General features: G+C 35.9%; 1 protein-coding gene across 1 annotated transcript in view; it reads right to left on the reverse strand.

Annotated features, from left to right (window-relative positions):
- Positions 1–24,545, reverse strand: part of LOC117327271 — an 89,603-nt gene that overhangs the window by 21,461 nt on the left and 43,597 nt on the right. The window contains 1 exon segment of the mRNA XM_033884188.1: positions 8,790–8,926. Coding sequence (XP_033740079.1) covers positions 8,790–8,926 — 137 coding nt within the window.

Raw genomic sequence — 24,545 nt, forward strand, 5'->3', positions numbered from 1 at the left:
AATGGATTTATATTTCAAATGAGACAGTCAATCAAGTTTGGACAACAATACAGCTATAACATATCTGTGTTTACGCTGTCCATCAAACTATTAATGTATACAATTTCCATATTTTTATACAATCCTTCAAATATTCACTCTGATAATATCCAGAATTCCACAAGTTTAAGACTTCCACTATACCCTCTGACATTGAATTTTAGATCAACAACCCTGCGTTTGGATCTATCTCAAATTTACCTGTTTTCGTGACCTTTGACATGAGAAATAAAATCTGGAAAGAATTACATAACCAATGAAAGTTTACCTGGGATGGCCTTTTACCTTTGACCTATGACCCTGATAGCCTTCAGTTCACACAACAAAACACTCTTGCAGGTTATAAAAAGTTCTGTAATACAAAATATGTCGAAGTTTCAATTTAAGCCCTATACCTCCATTCTAATGTTCTCTGATAAGGCTCCGTGGGGTGAGATATGAGCAACTGAAATTCAATTACATTTTTAATTGCTTTCAATATTGACCTGTACCAAACTGCTGTGTTGGTGCACTAACTTTCAGGTACCAGTGGAAAAGTGCACTTTATGTTTACAAAATCTATTTACTGGGGGTTTATTGAAAGAAATAATTACAGAAGTTTTTTAATCCGGGTTCTTTATTTAAATCTGCAAAGCTGATCTATAACATAAGCTCCTTGGTACAAAGTGCTAATAGTATGAGAAGCTTACATTTTTTAACCATTTTACATTTAATTAATTAACCAAATAGTGTTGAAGTCAAGAATCAAAACACTGAAACATCTGCACTATATAAAAATCAACAATTAAAAAAAAAATGAAATCTTTTTTAAACTCCAATATATTTTCAAACTTTGATTTGATTTTAAAGTTCACAAATCTCCCCAAATCCTGGTGTGTACTTTGGTTGGTATGTATCTGTGGTACTATGGGGTAACATTACAGGTATTCATGATTCACCGTGACGACCAGATCAATCACACTTCATATTCAAATCGTCAAAATAAAAACATTTTACTCCTATTTATAAAAAGAAATGTGTGGGCGCTACACTAAATATGACACACACCCTAATATACCGGTAAGTATCTCAGAAAACAACTTTTATTTTTGTTGAATTGCCAGATAAATCCCTAAGGCTGATCGATCTATCAGTAAAGCTCAGATTCGATATTGACTAGCTATTACCACCAAATTGATTGTATCAGAGTTGTTCAAATTTAACAAAATTACAAATAATTTTTCTTTCACAAATATCATTTACAAGCAACATTCTTTATCCAAGTGTGAAGAATAATTTGATATAGGTTAAGGTAAATTTAAATGTTATTGGATTTGCCAGGAGCTATAGTAATTATGAGTGTATTTTATTTAGAAATTGTTTAAATTCTATTTAAAATTTACATGTATTTTGCCCCAATGTTTGAATCTCCAGAGTTGTAGGTTATTGGTGAGATTTGCGGGATTAGAATGGTGTGGCTTTAATGACGACAATCTAATTGTCACATATTTACACAAACCTCAGGCTATAGATATGCCCAACTCTTACGCCACCTATTTCATCCTGAAGAGAGGAGAAGTCATTATAAAGCCACACCTGTCGTGTACAGGTAATACAGGTATGGAGTAAATAGTTATAGAACATACTTCAGACAAAACCTTATACAAATACACAGGTAGGCACAAGGATAGGTTCCGATAGAGTCAAAAAACTACTACTTGTAATACATTCTAACAAAAAATATTTTGGTACAAAAATACCCAGGATAGAGAAATTCATAGAATATACTTCACTGAGGATTCAACTTAAATTTAAATATAATCTTGTAGTATGTTATACAATAAGGTAACATTAAAAGGCTGAAATTAGTCTAGAGGTTAGGGTTAGGGTTTGAAGTGGACAAAAACAAGGGTATATTCATGTGACAACAAATCAATGCTTTCTTAAAAACTATTTTTGAGTCTTTTACCAAGGTCACACTACCTTCAACAAACAGCTGATGGAATCATCAATAACGGAAAAATGCTGATGAAATACATATGCCTCTGCTTCCACTTCTAACAGAAATAAAACGAGACACCAATTTAAGTTAAAAACCTGTCAAAAGTTTGGACAAATTAACATTACAGTCAGACTGTACATCAATGATGTTTGATATCAAAAGAACTTTCAGGCAGATATCAGCATCCTTTCACTACTGATAAGAGAAAAGAGAGCTCTGGGAAACTCTGAAGTGATGGTGATTCAACTTCGCTAACCAAGGGTATTCAATACGATAATCTCCTTTTGTAAAAAAGAGTATCATATTGAACACCCTTGGTAAGCGAAGTTGATGGTGATTTAACATAGAAGAACTGGATTAGGTTCATGATGTTTCAATTTCAAAATCAATCTCTGGTCCATCACATTTGAACTTGACTGCCACACAGATGCCTTTGTACATCTCATACAGCTAAGTGGACTAAAGCTATCATGGGATAGTGGTATCAATTCACAGCCATACAAGTAAGTCTCCCTAAGAATTTCCTCCCAAATATTTTATTACAATTAGCATTAAGAATATTCTGTCTGAACTTAACAGTCACGCCCTTCAGCTGTAATATATATTGACAGCTGACTCCATATAAAGTAAGTAGTTAATTGGCAATTATACCATACAATCTGTCCAATAAAGATACCACTGTACCAGGTAATCAAAACCTACAACACACATCCACAGACATCCAGCATAAACAAATTCCATTCCACAAATAAGCTATTGCCTTACCCAACAAAACCCATTGTGATCTTGACAAAGCTTTTTATGGACCATGATCAACATCGGTGACAGTTTGTCATTATTGTTTTTCAAATACTTTCAAATTACAGTCTTAGCAACAGATGACACCTTTATGAGATATGTTTTTAATTTCGGGCTGCACTGGCATAAAGACAACATCAGCGTACATTCCGTACACAACAATATATTTAAAAGCCGAAATGATCTCGCATTAGTTTGTAAAAAGGACCGGAATATACATCACTGACCACCTGTATAAAATCCGAGTCAGGATCTTCACCTCTGATGTCGATCTCTATGTGGAATTATTGCTGGAAAAATGAGAATTTTGGCCTCAACAAGTACAGCTGATGTTCATCTCAATACAGTAATCCTAAGGTATTATACAAAGGTCACACCTTGGTGTGTATCCAATCGCTTGATTCTCTTGTCACTGATCATCCGAGTTTACTATAACGTTTATTTGTATGAGAGTATTTACTGAGAAATGTCACCAATAGAGATTTATCACCAGCACCAAAAGCAATTCTGATAGAGATTAATTTTTCTATTCATTTTAAATTAGGTTCCGTTCCAAAGCCTCCATCTGACACATCATTTGACATTTATCTAATTTGCATGATAAACAGGTAGAATTATCTAACACCTGTATATTTTTGTGGGAATTTTTTTCCCCACTTACCCATTTCCTCTTTTCCCAAGACAATGAGATATAGAACAAACTTCAGTAAGAACATCACACTCTATTCTATCATTTTCAATTTCAATTAAATCAGATTTATTACATATCTTAAGTCAGATTATAGAAATTTTCTTAATTTGAATAATTAACATTATTATAGTCTCCTAATTAAAAAAGTACTAAAAACTTCACCCACAAACACATCACTTCGACAGCCCAGCCTTCTCACAATTAGTACCGTGAACTTCAGCTCACAAACACAACTTCATTTGCCCACTCTTCTCCGATATGTACTTCAAAATGAAACCTACATATTCACAGCCTTTGCCTAGCCTTAATTTGTACAAAAACCATATGCCCACCATCAAATGAAGTGGTGCCTTGCTCTGAACACACCCAACCTGTGTTGGTTTGTGTTTCTTTGAAAGCTGAGAAACAATTACCGTAGGTCTGTATTGTCATGGTTGTGCCCTTTGGCAAGCTACTTAACCTTTATTGCTCGAGATGGCATGCGGCTGGCCTCCTGTATGTTGTTCAGTGAGGTAGTCACCAACTACTACAAGAAGACCCCACCTCAAAATTAACCTTGCAGTTCACAGAGCAATAAACCTAACAAACAAGCCCCTCTAATGATCCATAAGTACTAGAAACAGCCCACAAGCACAATGATTAACTTGAGCCCAAAATATATCACTTTCTAAGCCCCATCTTTTTCAAATGAGTCCTTAGGAATATCTTTTAGCCCACAAACATACCATTTGGCCCTATTTTCTCAAATGGTACCAAGCATTTTGACCTGGGCTACAAACACACTACTTGAGCCCATTCCTCTCCCAATTAGTATCACAAACTTTGGCCTACACACAAATTACGGCCATTGTTGTACTGTTACCTTGACACTGTCTCGTCACCTCTACAAACCAAATAAGACTGGCCAAGATCAAAGGCAGAAGGATCTAACATGTACATGTAGGGGTCATAGGTATTAAGTGTCTTTGAATACTGCTTAGTATAACATTTACACAAGCATATCTACCCTGATAATGATATCTGCAGAACATTTAAACTCACAAATTCACAATCGAAAAATAAATCATAACACACCGCCACCTACAGGTACATGTACTCATGAAAACATTGCTCACAAGTGCAAAATTTGATTACATCACCACAAAAAAACCTCTCCCACATTGTAGCTTAGCTGCTGTAATTTATGTCTGACCACCATCAGCGAATTAAAAAAGGCAGTCTCAAGTTATCTAGTGAAACGGGAATGGTCACATGACATGTACTAGAGGAACAGGTTATTTAAGAACGCTGTCTCGATATACCCTTACTCAAATCTCAATTCAATCTTCTAATGGCCCTTTTCATTTTTTTATGGACATACATAATCTGAAAACCTTTTACACATCACCTGTACATGTACTGAAGAGACGTCCAGACACAAGTTGTTGTGAAATAACAGTTATAATTGTGTTTATTTTTTCGTTTTGAGACCTACAGTATCTTTAAGTACAACAAAACACCTGTTGGACTTAAATCGTTGAAGGGAGTTCTTACAACCGCCGTCACGATCTATACTCACAACGGCCAGGTCTAAGTTGTTTTCACTGACAGTGTCAACACTGCTAATATGCACCATATATTGATTCAAGAGATCCGACAGGCTTTTTATTTGTTTTTGTTCGGGAATATCAATGTCAAAGGCTATTAGTTTGGTTGACAGAGAAGAGCGTTCGCCCAGATCTAAGCCGCTTCTCCACACTTTGGTTGAGATCAGACAAGGAACCAAGAGATTTAAGGTTTTGTGAAGTGTTTCAGAAAGTCTAATATAATCTTTAGTGGAGTTGAAGAGAAACTGTCCCATCAATGTAAAGACTTGATTTTCCATAAAAAAAATTTCAGTACACAAACTGTCTCATAGATAATCATCCCAATAGTGGAGATGATTTATTTGTTTCCAGCCAAACTTAACATCAGCGTCTGAATTCCTTGCTTCAGTAACCTCTCGGGGATATTGCATGTTACACCTCTGTTTGTAAGAAATCAGAGGCAATTAAATGCAGATACAATGTTACGCTTAACTTCCTGGAACATTTCACCTAACAGTATTGACTTTCTCCCGAGTACAGGTAGAGTAGGTAACCCTTCACCGATAAAATATCACCGACTTCTTCAATGATTACAGAAATATGACTCATTCTACCGTCACTGATAATCCCAATGTACTGAATAGCCCTCTCCAACGATGGCAAGTGAATTTAAAATGCATGTACAACATTTACTTTCTATTTACTTTTTCCACCCCTGGATCTCAAATTCTCTAAATATTCGGTTACAGAAATGAGAGTTTATATAATTACACGATCATGGAAACTACAAAGAATGCAAGATAACAAGCTGACCTTGAATAAACAGACTGAGCCATCTGCAATAAACATATTTCAAAATTGCATGTTGGGTAATCTAAAATTCAAATCCCACCAGTTTTGATCTGATCATATAACAGTGTTTCCTTTTGATCCTCAAAAACTACCCGATTTAGAACACATCATCTGTCACACAACAGCTGAAATGACTGTTTTAGACGACAATCTTCTGCGGTTGATATCTCATCTGGGACAAACGTGGAGCCTGGAGGCTAATCACATCCAACTGCATTCTGATTGGACGATTGTTACGTTGATGTAAGAGGATCATTTTATAAAAAAAAAATTGTTTCATATGATATGTTTATTTTAACGACAAATGCAATTTTCTAATGAAAAATAAATAAGTTTCGTCATGCATTTTCTGAAGAAAAATAAATTTCAAACTTTTTCTCTTTTTTTTTTCTCTTAAACTGAAGGTTGTTGTATCTGGTTTAAGTTCCTATGACGTCATAACGTAACAGCATCTCTGATCAGACGTGAAAACGTAACGGGTCACTTTTCCGACCACGCAGACTTTCCTCCCAAATAAAGTCCCTTCACATGCTTTTATCAGGGCATTTTCTGAAGAAAAGTAAATGTCTTCTTTTTTTCTTAAATTGAAGGTTGGTGTACCTGGTTTAAGTACCAATGATGTCATAAATTAACAGTATCGCTGACGTGTAAACGTATGAGGTCACCTGCCTGCACCACACAGTTTTATTCCAGGTACTCTGGGTTTCCTTCCAAAGTAAAGGCCCCTCACATGCTTCTATCGGGGCCAGCAAATCTTTTAATATAAGTCGATATAACTTTTTTTTCAACTGTTGTAAAATGAATAAATATACATTTCAATAAAGTAAAAAGCATCTCCTATGACATTAACACAATACAGTGAACATGCTCTCTACAGAACCAATATCTATGTGAATGTGGTTTAAAAATCGGTGACACAAAGCAGTGAGCAGAAGATATACTTCAGGATATATTATCACTTATTGAAACAGTTTGGTAAACTGTTGGAAGTATTATTTACTTATAGGGTGGGAACTTTGTATTGGCGGTGCCGATAAATGCCAAATTACAATCCCATAATATTCAGATAAATATATTGGGCCGTCAATCATCATAACAACAAGAGCATCACAAACCAATAGATAATACGTAAGTCTGATGCTATATCGCTTGATTTTAAATATAATCCCCATATCAATTATTGTGTCTCCATTATAGACGTTAAAGTTCTTCTTAACAAGATTTCAACTATTGTGTCTCCATTATGGACCATACAGTTCTTCTTAACAAGATTTCAACTATTGTGTCTCCATTATAGACCATACAGTTCTTCTTAACAAGATTTCAACTATTGTGTCTCCATTATAGACCATACAGTTCTTCTTAACAAGATTTCAACCATTGTGTCTCCATTATAGACCATACAGTTCTTCTTAACAAGATTTCAACTATTGTGTCTCCATTATAGACCATACAGTTCTTCTTAACAAGATTTCAACTATTGTGTCTCCATTATAGACCATACAGTTCTTCTTAACAAGATTTCAACCATTGTGTCTCCATTATAGACCATACAGTTCTTCTTAACAAGATTTCAACCATTGTGTCTCCATTATAGACCATACAGTTCTTCTTAACAAGATTTCAACCATTGTGTCTCCATTATAGACCATACAGTTCTTCTTAACAAGATTTCAACTATTGTGTTTCCATTATAGACCATACAGTTCTTCTTAACAAGATTTCAACTATTGTGTTTCCATTATAGACCATACAGTTCTTCTTAACAAGGTTTCAACTATTGTGTCTCCATTATGGACCATACAGTTCTTATCAAGATTTCAACTATTGTGTTTCCATTATGGACCATACAGTTCTTCTTAACAAGATTTCAAGTATTGTGTTTCCATTATAGACCATACAGTTCTTCTTAACAAGATTTCAACTATTGTGTCTCCATTATAGACCATACAGTTCTTCTTAACAAGATTTCATTTAGTGTGTCTCCATTATGGACCATACAGTTCTTCTTAACAAGATTTCATTTAGTATGTCTCCATTATAGACCATACAGTTCTTCTTAACAAGATTTCAAGTATTGTGTCTCCATTATGGACCATACACACTCGCAGACCTGCCAACCTTTCAAATTCAAAAATAGTAATTTGGCCCATTTTTGAGCAAAAAAGAGTAATTCTTAACAATTCTTGCCAAATCTATTGCATCAAAAAGAGTAATTTGCTACTATTTCGAGAGAAAAAAGAGTAACGACCACCACAAAATAGTAAAGATTACTATAAAATAGTAGTAGTTGGCAGGTCTGCACTCGTCAAATTTTAATGGCCATATAAAAAAAACCCTCATTTACTGGACACCATCATTAAAATGTATCACAATCCCCAATAGTTTTAAAATAGATAGTCAATGGTCATTAGCAGTAATTTAACACTGAAGGATTCGGCCCATCATCATGATGTAGACAAAGCATTGAAAGCCACTGGCATAAATGGATGGTTCTTTGAAACATTTTATAGGCCAATATCATTATAAGGTTGTCTCCGACGTCTGGATACAATGTATGTAATTGTCTAAATTGGGTTGTGATGAATTTCTGTGAAAAAGTGACATTGATATATAATACGTAAAACCCCTTGGGAGCCATATACTGCTGTACTATAATGGAGCAAACTAGATCAAAGCTAGAACACACGGTACTGATGGGACAGGCCGTAAAGTATGCTAGAACACAGACTATGTTACTAGTGGGGTACCCAATGGTTGCCAGGTTTTGTCATGTTGCCAACCGTAAAATCAGTTTTATTGGCGACTAATGACCATCACTACAATAAAATAAATGACTAATCAATAAAAAAAAGTAGGCTACCTTGTCTGGATGAAACGTGGCCCCCAATTGGATGAGCTCCTGCACTTTGTCCACCTGACCATTGCTGGCAGCCAATCGGAGCTTGTCTACCAGCGACACTGTGGGATAGGAGGAATGGGTGGCTGGCCCAGACATCTCTGTAACCAAAAAACAGTAACAAATCAAGATCTGAAACATAATTACACATGTTTGTCAATAACACTGTTATAAATATGTAAACATGCAGTGAAGGTCACACCTGTATTATATACACCAAGTACCTCGATTTTCCTGATATGTACGCCCACACTCGACAATAAGCCCACCCAAAGTTTATCTGATATTCGTAAGCCTGATCAACCTATACTCCATGATATATTTGTATTTAACAATCCAAGTTTTATTTTCTGAGAATCACATGTAGAGTAAATAATTTCGTTATGAATGAAGCCTTTTGCTAATATGTCCTGGGTGGTTTGTGTATTTTATGTTTTTTTTTTTTTTAAATATTCAGACCCGATGATTTAGTAGTACAGCAAATATTTTTTATTTTGTGCCCTGGCTGGTTTGAGGTTGTATATTTAATGATTTTATTTGTTTTTAACCCAATGATTTAGTAATACAGCAAACAATGTTGTTTATGTTTTGTGTCCAGGCTGGTAAGGAAATCTTGTGATATAAGCGATGTAAAATCAAGCACTTCAAGTGGTATTGTATATACAATCAATGTATGTTAAAATCTGTAATCAATGATTCAGAAATAAGACCAGTACATTTAAAACTTCCTGATATTTCAAAGTTATCATCAATTTGTTATCGTAAGTACCTCCTCTTCACCACTTTCCTATTCCCGTTTGTTTTACATATTATAAAAACATCTTTGCCAAATTTAGCTATGTACTGTATTAGGGAGTAAAATAAATTTTTAAACAAGGGCCCAATGGGCCCAAATCGCTCACCTGCAATGCAGTGATCTTTTCATATATGGATCCTGCAGTTATTTGAAAGCATGCTACAGGACCAATATAATAATGTTTCTCTGCACTTTGGCTTTTCACTAAAAGTCATTCAAAGATTTAAGCATACTTGATCGACGTGACCTTGACGCGAGTCAGGGTCATTCATTTGAACAAACTTGGTAGCCCTTTACCCCAGCATGCTACAGACCCAATATTAACTCCATGGGACTCTTGGTTATTGAGAAGAAGTCGTTTCAAGATTTTAGCCTTTTTGACTCCTGTGACCTTGAATGAAGGTCAAGGTCATTCATTTCAACAAACTTGGTAGCCCTTTACCCAAGCATGCTACAGACCTAATATCAACTCCCTGGGACTCTTGGTTATTGAGAAGAAGTCGTTTAAAGATTTTAGCCTTTTTGACTCCTGTGACCTTGAATGAAGATCAAGGTCATTCATTTGAACAAACTTGCGAGCCCTTCACCCCAGCATGCTACAGGCCAAATATTAGGTCTCTGGGACTGTTGGTAATTGAGAAGAAGTTGTTAAAATTTTTAGCCTTTTTGACCGCTGTGACCTTGAATGAAGGTCAAGGTCATTCAATTGAACAAACTTGGTAACCCTTTACCGCAGCATGCTACAGACCCAATATAAACTCCCTGGGACTCTTGGTTATTGAGAAGAAGTCGTTTTAAAATGTTAGCCTTTTTGACTCCAGTGACCTTGAATGAAGGTCAAGGTCATTCATTTGAACAAACTTGGTAGCCCTTTACCCCAGCATGGTACAAGCCAAATATTAGGTCTCTGGGACTGTTGGTTATTGAGAAGAAGTCGTTTAAATATTTTAGCCTTTTTGACTCCTGTGACCTTGAATGAAGGTCAAGGTCATTCATTTGAACAAATTTGGTAGCCCTTTACCACAGCATGCTACAAACCCAATATCAACTCCCTGGGACTCTTGGTTATTGAGAAGAAGTTGTTTAAAGATTTTAGCCTGTTTGGTCCCTGTGACATTGAATGAAGGTCAAGGTCATTCATTTGAACAAACTAGGTAGCCCTTCACTCCAGCATGCTACAGACCCAATATCAACTCCCTGGGACTGTTGGTTATTGAGAAGAATTCGTTTAAAGATTTCAGCCTTTTTGACTCCTGTGACCTTGAATGAAGATCAAGGTCATTCATTTGAACAAACTTGGGAGCCCTTCACCCCAGCATGCTACAGGCTAAATATTAGGTCTCTGGGACTCTTGGTTATTGAGAAGAAGTTGTTTAAAGATTTTAGCCTTTTTGACTCCTGTGACCTTGAATGAAGGTCAAGGTAATTCATTTCAACAAACTTGGTAGCCCTTTACCCAAGCATGCTACAGACCCAATATCAACTCACTGGGCCTCTTGGTTATTGAGAAGAAGTCGTTTAAAGATTTCAGCCTTTTTGACTCCTGTGACCTTGAATGAAGATCAAGGTCATTCATTTGAACAAACTTGGGAGCCCTTCACCCCAGCATGCTACAGGCTAAATATTAGGTCTCTGGGACTCTTGGTTATTGAGAAGAAGTTGTTTAAAGATTTTAGCCTTTTTGACTCCTGTGACCTTGAATGAAGGTCAAGGTAATTCATTTCAACAAACTTGGTAGCCCTTTACCCAAGCATGCTACAGACCCAATATCAACTCCCTGGGCCTCTTGGTTATTGAGAAGAAGTCGTTTAAAGATTTCAGCCTTTTTGACTCCTGTGACCTTGAATGAAGATCAAGGTCATTCATTTCAACAAACTTGGTAGCCCTTTACCCAAGCATGCTACAGACCCAATATCAACTCCCTGAGCCTCTTGGTTATTGAGAAGAAGTCATTTAAAAATTTTAGCCTTTTTGACTCCTGTGACCTTGAATGAAGGTCAAGGTCATTCATTTGAACAAACTTGGTAGCCCTTCACCCCAGCATGCTACAGGCCAAATATCAGCTCCCTGGGCCTCTTGGTTATTGAGAAGAAGTCGTTCAAAGATTTTAGCCTTTTTGACTCCTGTGACCTTGAATGAAGGTCAAGGTCATTCATTTGAACAAACTTGGGAGCCCTTCACCCTAGCATGCTGCAGGCCAAATATTAGGTCTCTGGATCTGTTGGTTATTGAGAAGAAGTCGTTTAAAGATTTTAGCCTTTTTGACTCCTGTGACCTTGAATGAAGGTCAAGGTCATTCATTTGAACAAACTTGGTAGCCCTTCACCCCAGCATGCTTCAGACCAAATATCAAGTCCCTGGGTATTTTGGCTATTTAGAAGAAGTCGTTTAATTTTTTTTTAGCATATTTGACCCCTGTGACCTTGAATGAAAGTCAAGGTCATTCATTTGAACAAACTTGGTAGCCCTTCACCCCAGCATGCTACAGACCTAATATCAACTGCCTGGGACTCTTGGTTATTGAGAAGAAGTCGTTTAAAGATTTTAGCCTTTTTGACCCCTGTGACCTTGAATGAAGGTCAACGTTATTCATTTGAACAAACTTGGTAGCCCTTCACCCCAGCATGCTACAGGCCCAATATTAGGTCTCTGGGCCTTTTGGTTATTGAGAAGAAGTTGCTTGAATGGAAAAGTTGACGCCGGACGGACGGCCGGACGGCCGGACGGACGACGGACGGACGACGGACGCCGCGCCACGGCATAAGCTCACTTGCCCTTCGGGCAGGTGAGCTAAAAACAACAGAAATTGTAACCAAAGAGTTGTTGTATCACCTGGACACATTAATTACAACATTCCAGAATAACACCTGCCATTCGTTACTATTTTAAGAATTTACATTTCATCATGTGGAATGTTCGGTGTTGTGTTAACCGTATTTTAAACACTAACTGTAATATCAACTGAAATAGAGAGGAAATTTGATTATGTTAATTTCCTGAAAGACACATTCCACAAATTTAAATCCCCATAAAAACTATAATATTCAAATGGGTTTGTCATAGCTAGGAGCAGGTTGAAATCATTATAAATTAGGAAAACCACAAAATTTAATCTGAAATCAAGTTCTATAATCACATACTTTCAAATAACCTGAAGGACACGTGGCAGACAGATTTGGTTGAATTCATATATGCAGTGACCGTGAAAATAGTAAAATTTTAAAAGTACCCGTTAGTCTAATAGAAATGACCCTAGGGATGATAGCAGCTGCAAAACGAAAGTCATCACACGAAACAGAACTGGCAACAAAAAAAACTTTTACGTTATATCCACTTGTTACTAATCCTTCCTTTTGTGACAAAAAGACAATTGTCAATATGTATATATGTATATGTGTCCTCTGTCTTGTGAGACAAAGATAAACGTCTACATGCTGGGTGGTCCATGATGTCTTTGTACAATGGTTAAAACCAAGACTGAGCATGTGAGGATGCACATGAATTACACTCAAATTACTCAACTCAACGAAAAGGATTTTTTATTACATAATCGGCTTTTAATAACATAAAGCGGAATCTTGTCTCTTTGTCCAAAAATAATTTCTAGAAATTTAATCGTATAACCCGGCCTATAAATATCTAAATTCTCACCTGCATAAAAGAAGAACAATATGATCTTGGTATTTAGAGATGTCTGCATTTAGACATAAATCATATAAGCCAACAGATTATTGTTTCATAAACTTGTCTGTGCGTAACCTGATCAGAGTTCCCCGTAACCTTGCGTTCTATTTGGCCTCGACTTCCGCCAGGGGAATACCATAAAAATTGTGAATTACAAGAACAGGTGATAACAAAAGGCACAGTATTCCGCAGGAATCCTATATCCAGGACTTGGAAATACGATCAGGAAGAAAGGGAATCTAATCCACAACCCATAACCATCCCTGTATCACTACCATTACATTCATCGTCCCAGACAAAGTTCACATAGGTCTCCTCAGACATAGTTCACATAGGTCTCCTAAGACAAAGTTCACATAGGTCTCCTCAGACAAAGTTCACATAGGTCTCCTCAGACAAAGTTCACATCGGTCTCCTCAGACAAAGTTCACATAGGTCTCCTCAGACAAAGTTCACATAGGTCTCCTCAGACAAAGTTCACATAGGTCTCCTCAGACAAAGTTCACATACCGTAAATATTCGGGTATAGTGCGCACTCGCGTATAGTGCGCATGTACGTTTTTGAGGTTCATTTTCAAAAAAAAAACAAAAAAAAAAATTTCAATTTTCAACTGAGCGGTAGATGAATTCTAAAGCATAAGATGATAGGAATTTGTAATTTATGAAAGCTTATTTACAATGTACCACATTTAATTGGAATCACCGGTCAGATTTGACACATTGGATTGACAGGTTGTTTACATTATACCGCCACAGGCCTAGTCAGCTTGCAAATTGTAGCGGTCCCATCTAGGTCCCATCTACGCTGTTGTACCAACAAAATAATTAATCCTACCCTCAATTACCTTGTGTTTTTCACGCAGGTATGATCTCTTGTGGTATCTGTCCACGAACATACAAAGCTAATTAAGCTCAATTATATCAAGATTGACTAGTAAGCTTACTGCTACGTAATGTAACACAGGCCGCCATTTTGTATACAGTACGGAAACAGGTCTGCAGTCGTCGTGCTGGTCACAACTTTTATATCAATGAATTAACATGTGTAATGGATAAATCTACAGTGCATACGATAAATAAGAGTACCCCGGTAGTTTTCACAGTCAGATCGTGTTTTATATGGCCAGTTGGTCAGTGACTGCCGCACGAGATCAAGGCATTAGTGTTACCCGTGCTAATTGCGCATGCGTGCTGTTACAGCTTCCGTAAATAAACAAGTTGAACGTTATCAGTTTCTGGCAACATTCTGGATTTATAAGGTGATTAATTTAGAAGTATGAAATAACTAAGTACTGCTATATCATTTCAAGTTTTGTTTGATGTTAATTGAGATGTTATACATCGTTTTGGACCTGAATACGGGAACATGCTCAAGTGAGATCGTATGTGTACGGAACATGTGGCTCACGATCGACTTAGATAAATCCACGTAATTGCTGATAAATACACAATTTCAAGGAATTAAACATTAAAATAACTATTCATTTCTTTGATTATTTGTTAACTATTACTTTCTTAATGCTTTATATATGTTATATATATATATAAGTATTAAATCAATCCTGCTGTGAAAGGAAACGATCACAAATCTCAGTCAAATCACATTCATTCTGACTGGGAAAAGGCTTGTACTTGCGTATAGTGCGCAGTGGTCTTTTTCACTTGTCAATTTTTGAAAAAAAGTGCGCACTATACGCGAATATTTACGGTAGGTCTCCTCAGACAAAGTTCACATCGGTCTCCTCAGACATAGTTCACATAGGTCTCCTCAGACATAGTTCACATAGGTCTCCTCAGACAAAGTTCACATAGGTCTCCTCAGACCACCATAGTAAAACTCATGTAATTTACGCACCAGTGTAACTTTATTATTATATCATACGCTAGATTAAGGATGATTAACATATAATCATATAAAGAATGTTTGATTATTTTTTGCTTGATGAAGCACTTCTAGAAAAAAGTGAAATTTGAAATCTAAATTACATTTTCTCTGTACAAAAGTATTTATTTTTAGGCTAGAAACAAGAAAATAAGAAGTTGTCAGGGTTTTTTATTTCTGATATCTCTTGATTAAGATTATTTGTCACCGACTTGTAGAACATTTACTTCAGTTGTTGATTTTTATCTCATCAAACTTATAGGACATTTACTACAGGTATAGATCTAATATCTAATCTAAATTGTCGAACATTTACTAGGGTATTGATTTAAATCTCAACAAACAGAACCTAAACTACAAAAACTTGATTGTACCTGCCCTGATCACAACAGAACCCCCATAGCACACTAATTAATTTATTTCACCCAACAGGTAACAACATTTTCAAAGCAAATATCATTTGCTGATTAATATGTGCTGTGCACCAGTTGTCACAAGCCAATGACAGTACCATTTTTTTGTAATTTATTGGCCAATGTTTGAAATCATCTGAAATTTTTCTTCACAAAAGGCTGACAGCAGATGACAAAAGAAACATTTATTGGAGAATTTCAGCTGCGGGTATATGTAAATACTTCTGTAGCCGCCAGCCAAAAGTACCACCAGGTGTCACTGTGATCTGTCTACCTGGTAGTGCTGAAGGACAAACCTCAACAGGACAATGCTTGCCAAAAGTGCGGAAGTTTTTTTTTTACTTAATGAGTGGTTTGTAGCGGTATTTGATAATGTATGTTTCAGTGAGGGCTTCTCCGACATGGCCCATATTAAATCTAGAGGATGTACGATATTTCCTCACAAAAACATCATCTGTTGTAATTGATACAACTTTATATGATGTGTAATGAACAAACATCATGAAGCTTTCTTTTATCTTGAATATTACTTGAGAAATGCTTATTTCGTATGTTTGAAATCAGTCGGTAATTAACATCAGTATGATAATAATAAGTTGGTGAAAGACAATCATTAATATCTCCTTAATTATGATTATTAATGTGAAAAGAAATTAATATAAAGTATTTCTAAAATCGTTTCTTCAACTTTACAGTTGTTTCCCTGAAAACTGCATGGGCATAGATTGATACACGAATATCGTAGACCCTATAACTTTAGAATATTATAATATTAGATCAGGTTACAGCATATGATTGGGCATAGATTGATACACGAATATCGTAGACCCTATAACTTTAGAATATTATAATATTAGATCAGGTAACAACATATGATTAAGTAAGTTAATCTATTAATGCATATTCAGATCATCAGGATTGGTAAGAGGTCCATTTTAACACCAAGGACCCATAAGACTCTCATCGATCATTGACCTAAGAATATAGGTATTCCCTAAATGTTACTGTATCAACATAACCAATGTCATTTGTAGAACACAAGGCCAAAAATCAAACATCTAAAAGTTATACAATGTCCTAATGTAGCAGAACTGGACCGGGTCGATCATCGGCGACCAGGTAGCTCAATTGGTAGAGCATCCGGCTAGTGTTCGGAGGTCCCGGGTTCGAATCCCAGTGACTGGCCATGCATTTTTCCACTCCTACTACATTTGGTGCCTGTGACCAAACCTTGTTTCAAGTGAGGCTAATACTTAACAAGGGGATACGTGAACCTGGGTTGTGAGTTGTTAGATCTTCGGGGTCGGAGACTTTAAAAGGGAGGGAAGAGTGTAGCCGACCTGGACCGGGTCGATCATCGGCGACCAGGTAGCTCAATTGGTAGAGCATCCAGCTAGTGTGTGAAGGGGAGCAATGACACAAGATTAATGCTCTTTACCAGCAAAACTTTATAACCATCAGATTGTTCCAGTTTGAGTCAGTCAGGCAATTTCACTTGGTTGTCATCCCTAACCAACTGATCAAACACAAAATGTTCCCCCAAATATTGTCCTTCTTTGTTTTTTAACCACAAGAAATGACATGGTCATCAAGGCGACTGGGTGCTGCCATTACAACTTACACTCACAGGGACTTTGAGTTCTGACCTACTGCCCATATATATATACATGTGTAATCATTGCATAATATACATGGACCATGGGTTGGAAATTTGGTCCAAGTCCCTGTGCTTATACATATGACTGTCAACCCCTACACAATCACTACATTAGATGCCCTGAAAAGCCGGGTAACGATGACTTGAACACTCAGGCTTAATTCCCCAAGGGCGAATATATTTGGTTTGGTTTGGTTTAATAGTTTGGTTGTTTAACATCAATTAACAGCCAGGGTCATTTAATAAGGACGTGCCTGGTTTTGGAGGTGGAGGAAAGCCAGAGTACCTGAAAAAAAACACTGACCTACGGTCTGTACCAGGCAAATGCCCCACATGGGTTTCGAACTCGCGACCCAGAGGTGGAGGGCTAGTGATAAAGTGTCAGGACACCTTAACCACTCGACCACTGCGGCCCCAGAGTGAATATATATACTAAGATAAACGAGGCCTAAATTGGATAGCCAAGTTGACCCAGATTAGGCTAGTATGAATTTCCCTTCAGAGGTAGGATATCCTCTCGGAGAACGAAGGTCCCTTAGTTTGAGGCCCAGCGCTGACAAGGTATTTAACTCCTTCATATTACACTCATCCAACTGTGTTTCATATATATACCAATGAATGCCATTTCCTATGGTAATGGTCATAATAGCGCATAAATCATGTATGCAAGAAATATTTCAGTTGCAGCAACATCAGCATATTAAATATCATTAACATATAGATCTAGATCTAAATTCAAGATAAAAAACACCTATTCATAATTTAAAGTATTAAAATATCTTTGGTGTTATCTGCCTAAGATTATACATGTGTATGTCAAAGACTAACGACTGACATAAATCAAGCATACATACAATTTAATGTACTGAAATGAGGACTAAGTTTTTTAATAATAAGTTAATGTAGCATAAAATCAGGTATACTGTGCTGACGGCCTCCATATGTATTTATAGATAAAGGTTTATACATGTGCTGCATTGTAATTACTAGGTGCTGAAAAGGGTTTTTTCTCATTATAACCGATAAATCTTTGATATTTTTAAACGTAAGTCAAGTAAACATATCTTTTTTGCTTCTCTTTAGAACTTATCTTATTTCTGAGAAGTTTATTAAAATCTTACATATATCTTTATTCAAGTAAGCTATTTAGCTTAAAGTGCATATTTTGCAGTGTTTTCATCTTAATTCTACATCTTTGTGATGCATGTATGATCATTCAGGCTCACACGAATATTTTTATGTATCTACATATATTATGTGAGTAAAGGTATTTTTTGTTGTCGTGTGCTGATGCAATTACTGAATGCATACATATGACCATGAATGTAATTTGTTTTTTGTTGTTGTTGTTGGATTTCATGCATTGACCATTACCAGTATGTATGTAGTCTTTGATTTGCATATCATGAACTTTCCCTTTCTTGATAGTAATTTAATGTCCCTGCTTCCCCAACATACAATATTTTATTATGCAACAATTGATTTAAACACTCGAGGGGCTTTCCTAATCATGTACCCTGTATATGTTGTATGAAGTGTATGTAGAGAAAATATACATTATTTTCAAAATTGCCACACAATGCAGAAAGACTTATGGATGACAGCTATGAACTATTTTGATTATCATTTGATTAATAGACATTGTTTTCTATACAGGAAATGATATTCAAAGTTAACATAGAAATATTGCATCATCAAGGTAAGTATTATGAATTCTGTAAAGTCACAAATATATTTATATACACCTATATATTTTATTGTTATAGGTAGCATTGTTGTCTTATGTATGACAATAACATAATTCACAGTAAGGGTATACATTACAAAACTAATTAAATAAATTAGTCTCACACCTGTACATTGTCTAGAACTTTCTGGAAGTACAATTGTATATACGACATAAACAAAACCACCACCTGTTCTAACCGTTAATGTCTGATGTTAACTCAGAACCAAGTTTGAACACACCTGTCTATATAAATTACAAAACACTATTACCTACAATTCTCTACCTACAACGTACACATCTAAATCATCAATACAGTCACATTCACTAATTGACAAAATTTCATTTTGAATAAATAAATAAAAGATCTGATCTTTTCTTCAGTTCAGCTTTTAGACAGATATTTAACCTACCTGGATTTCAGTAAGGCTAATTAAGGTGTATAAGTGATCAGGTACGTTCACCAAATGTCGGTGTTTTACGAGGGACATCTGTCCCCAGGTACCAGGTGATCACCATTAAAACTCTTACCCACGTAATCACGGACATGGGCGATACCTACCCTTTCTACTTCACATGTTTCACAAAGAGAACTTCAGCTAAATCCCACAGCAGAATGTATCACTGTCCCACACTGGTCAGATTGTCAGGTACATTCCAACTAAACACTGTTTACTATTGTGACCAGGAGAAGTCACTGTAATCCCTTACATAGAAAACACATTGAGTAACGATCACTGAAGTTCTCCAAGGAAAAACACCTGATTTATGGAGAAGACATGTTGTTGTAGTACATCCTGACACAATACCTGTCCGATTCACTCCGAGAACAGGCCGCTAGTAATCCCATACAAAGAAGACTCCTTTTGAGATATGGATCTGAGTGGACACAAGCAGATAGGCTAATATATTCCTTAATGTAAACTGTTAAACATGTGATACCTGGAGGTTTGTCTAAGGTTACTGTCCACATGAATCCAAAGTACTCCTCAGTGTTAAATCCCTCATATAGTATACACCATTAGATCTCACAAAAAACACATGCAGTAAATATTCCTTAACGAGGCACTTCATACACAAAAAGAAGAATTCTTGTAAGGGATTCCTGTCTACCCAGAATAGAGTGTCCAGTCCTGTAACACCCTATACAGCTGTGATAGTTAGAGTATGTAAGGGATTCCTGTCTACCCAGAATAGACTGTCCAGTCCTGTAACACCCTATACAGCTGTGATAGTTAGAGTATGTAAGGGATTCCTCTCTACCCAGAATAAACTGTCCAGTCCTGTAACACCCTATACAGTATACAGGATACAACACCACACCTAATGGTGTTCTGTCTATATAACACACCTTTCAAATTCCCCTCAGCGTACTATCACCTGCACACATGGTTTTCCTCCCGTGTATAATCAAGGTAGAATCCACACCGTATGACAACAGTTAGGCATTTCCTGGGCCCCATACAGGTAGATCAGATCGTCAGCCACACGTTTACCTGTGAGATTTTCGATCCACTGAAAATATTTCAATGGGCCGAGCGGAATTGTATTAAAGCTACCTTACTATGGTGGATTGGAGCACGCCACGACAGACCACTACAAATCTTACTACGGCTGACTCAATATGGCCAGGCACTTCACCCTGTGATATTCTTTTCACTTAATTGGCAAATTTTATAAATCAATAATCAAATCACTCAGCTGATGTGACATCTGTAAAGATTTATCCGAGGATTAAATTAAAAACGTTTACAATTAACTGAGGCAGACAACAGAGTACAGTCAAACCTGCCTTAGCGACCACCTGAATTAAACGACTTCCTTTCATATGCGACCGTTATTTTTCCTCCCAACGTTATTTACTATACTAGTGACCTGAATTAAGCGACTACCTGTCAGACGCGACTAACGACCGTCATTTCCGTGTCCCAAATGCTGAAAAGCGACTTTTTTCAGCGACTTTCCGAGTTTTAAAACGGAAGCAGAAGTCATAATCAAGAAGAAACCGGACGAACTTATCTGCTTTTAAAGATTAAAAAATACTTCAGAAATGCATGAAATGTCTTATTCTGTCTCAAAAAATGTACTGAATTGATTATATTTGCTCTGATAACACCCAAAAACGAACGAAACTGTATTTTACTTCTAAAGAATCAAAGAAGGAGATGGGATATGGCGAAAAAACGTCCTCGCCATTCAGACGATTTTCACGAAATTTTGATAGATAGAAATACAAACATTTGCTTGGGAAGTATGCAAAAAGAGTGAACAAACAGTCAACTTACTGTTTAACTGGAATTTATGTTCTTTTTGAGACATTAGGACAGATATTTGCAAGTTAAAAACGTCTCCATCGTTATGAAGGAAATGCAGTTACGTGACTAATAATCTGGACGGAAGTCCGGACCAGGAATTCAGGAATGCAAAAAAAAAAAAAAAAGTTTTTTTTTTTTTTTTGGAAATGTATCCGGCACTGGAAATAATCAAATTAGTCATTCAAACTCTTTGATTATTTTTTGTTTTTAAAAATATTTATTTTTTATTGTAACATGCTAAAATAATTTAAATATAATTTTTATATATATCAATGAAAATAAAAGAAACTTAATTAAATTTATAAAAACAGATACATGTATTGTACTTCATATGTAGAAATGGGGATATTTTTATATATTGTTCATTATTATAAGCATTTTATTTCATAAAGTGAATAGTGATTTTTCTTCTTCTTTTTTTTTTCTTTTTTTTTTCTTTCTTTCGTTTTCCTCAAGAAGTCTCTTACAGATTTGATTATATACACAATCTTAATTGATGACGGAGGTAATTCCTTTTCATATATGTACTAATACTTGTAGCTGATAAATTTTACATATGTGGCAGAATAATTATGAACTTTACTTTTCGGGTCATTTTCTTTGAACCTGGATTAAGAGACCACCTGTCATATGTGACCTTTTTTAATGACTCCCTTGGAAGGTCACATATGACAGGTTTGACTGTACTCATGGGAGTAAAACGCATTATTTCGAGTAGTACCGTATACTTTGACAATCAAACCAAAACTGGCGATCGGGAAGATATACCCCAGCCATTTAATGTCAACGATATCCAGTAAACTGTACATGTTTAAAAAGAAAAAAAAAACAATAACGTTTATGGATTAATACAATTTAGAGAACAACCCCGGACAGGAGACATTTTTTCTCTAGACAACAATAAATTAAGATAAGCTAGGCTTAGAAAAATCTGAAGCCTGAACTCATTTTCCAATGCTTACTCATAAACTCATAAAACGTAGAGAGGTGGGCTTATCAGGGAACAATGGAATTATATGCTGGATTTTCAACTGAGTAAAATTGACTTGGATGGGCTCATTGCTAAATACATATGATAAATACGGTATACAGCTTGTCAGAAAATAAATATGGTATACAGCCTGTGAAAAAAGAACTGAAATATTGTACAGATTTTATAACCCAGTTAACTGATATGTCTCAAATCGGTTTTTCATTACATATTCATGGTCACATTTGTGTTTACAGAGGTATGCCGTTTTACTGAGGTGGTAATTACTCCACGATAACCAAGATGGCCACTATGTGTGACCTGACCTCTGACTTCATAAACAAGATGGTGGTATCAGAATTCCTTTATTTATTAACAGATTAATCAAAGTAGCCAATAACTCCCTCAAGGTGACACCAAACGACATACAACGGAATCAGTCACAGTAAAAACTTTGTCCCCGTTGATCTTAACAAAATTAATTACCTCATTTACACCGCCATTTTAGTTTTTAAAAAGCTAGCTCCAGATTTGAACTATGATCTTGAAATAGCTTTGTCATTTATTTATATTAGTATTCATTTATGTAAGATTTGAATAATCTTAGCTTATATCATGCCTTAGTTATGGCAATCCACTATTAAAATGTACTTCATCACAAAAAAGTTACTTCATTGTAAAAAATAATTTAAATATTGAAGAAAATGCCACCCAAGTAATTATTCAAATAAGATAATTATCATGATGAAATCTTGATTACATATAAATATGTTGTATATCACTTCACACAAATATTTTAATGCACCACTGCTGATTTTCAGCATCAGTGTGACCTAATGGCATTTTATAAGCATTATAAGTCTGTGAATTCAATTTTTACCAACATCCATAAAATAGGGGTTGATCTAGGATTTGGGGAATACTACCCATTATGAAATTTAGGGGCAATGCAGGGCTGCAGTGTCTTGGATCTTCCTTTAAACATTTTACAGGTATTTTATAATTCTTACATATTTCATCACAATTTGGGGGATTTCCCCTGTTTTATGGGATTTTTTACTTGGTGGGGAATTTGTTTTTATTCAAAGGGGAAAACACCATCAATGGGGAATACTACCTAATTTATGTAGGTGTAAGGACTTTCAGGAGGGATGTTATGCCATATATGGTCCTGTATATATATATATCCTACCACTAGCAACTCTGCATTTAGAAGTCCATTCCTATAGATAAATGTAGAATGGCAAATTGTAGCATGATGCAAATATATCATACTTAATGTTATAGATGTTACCAATAATACATGTACACCAGTGTCTAGTAAGCCAGAGGTCCCGGGTACGATCCCTAGCGGAGGCAGTGATTTTAATTTAATTAATCCTGCGCTCTGTTACATTGGCGCCCATGTAGGGACTTACCAATAACACATGTACACCAGGGTCTTGAAGGCGTTTATAGATAGGAACCAATGGACGAAACCGATATCTGGACTAAATGGAAATACTGCACATTTAGTATGATTATTATGGCAGAATATCTAGGACTTGGAAGTATGTGGTACATTTTTAACATGACTCCACACTAAAGTCCATTCCAACCATGTACATTTGTATATGGTGATGTCATCAATTAAAGTTTTGACCATATTGGCTCCCACCCTGTGTCATCAGTATCGTAGGGAACTGGCGGATGAACCCAATCTCTCAGCCTTCAGGAAGTTGAATGATGCAGTGAATTTTTCACTGAAGTTTTGGAACTATCAAGGAAGTTCCTGACAAAAGGTACAGTTTTTACGACAGATATATATATACAAAGCTGTAAGGGTATATAGAGTTAAAAGGCTGGTGTTTGGACAACACATAGTAAATTATGTTTGGTCTTGTTTAATCTGTTAATAGTCATGACATCATCTATCTAGACACTTCATTCCTTACAAGCGTACTTATGAAGATAAAATAAAACACCATAAACAAAATTTTCTTTTATATAAAATCTGAAGAATTTTAATGAATATACCAATATACTTATACCCATATAATTCTATGAGTCAATAAATTCCATTTCAATATTATAATCAATTGAATGAGGCAATTAGTTCGAAGTTCTTCACTTAGTCATGTTGATCTTGTATAGAACACAGATATGACATAACTATAAATCAGTCAATGAGCTAAAATAGAAACGATCACTTTTAGTGTACCTGTAATTACCTGTCGCACCTGTAATTACCTGTTTATAAAACTCTAATCAGTGCTGTACCTATCTAAACTCACAGAA

This window comes from Pecten maximus, chromosome 5, assembly GCF_902652985.1.
Source record: "Pecten maximus chromosome 5, xPecMax1.1, whole genome shotgun sequence".
In the NCBI taxonomy this organism is placed as follows: domain Eukaryota; kingdom Metazoa; phylum Mollusca; class Bivalvia; order Pectinida; family Pectinidae; genus Pecten; species Pecten maximus.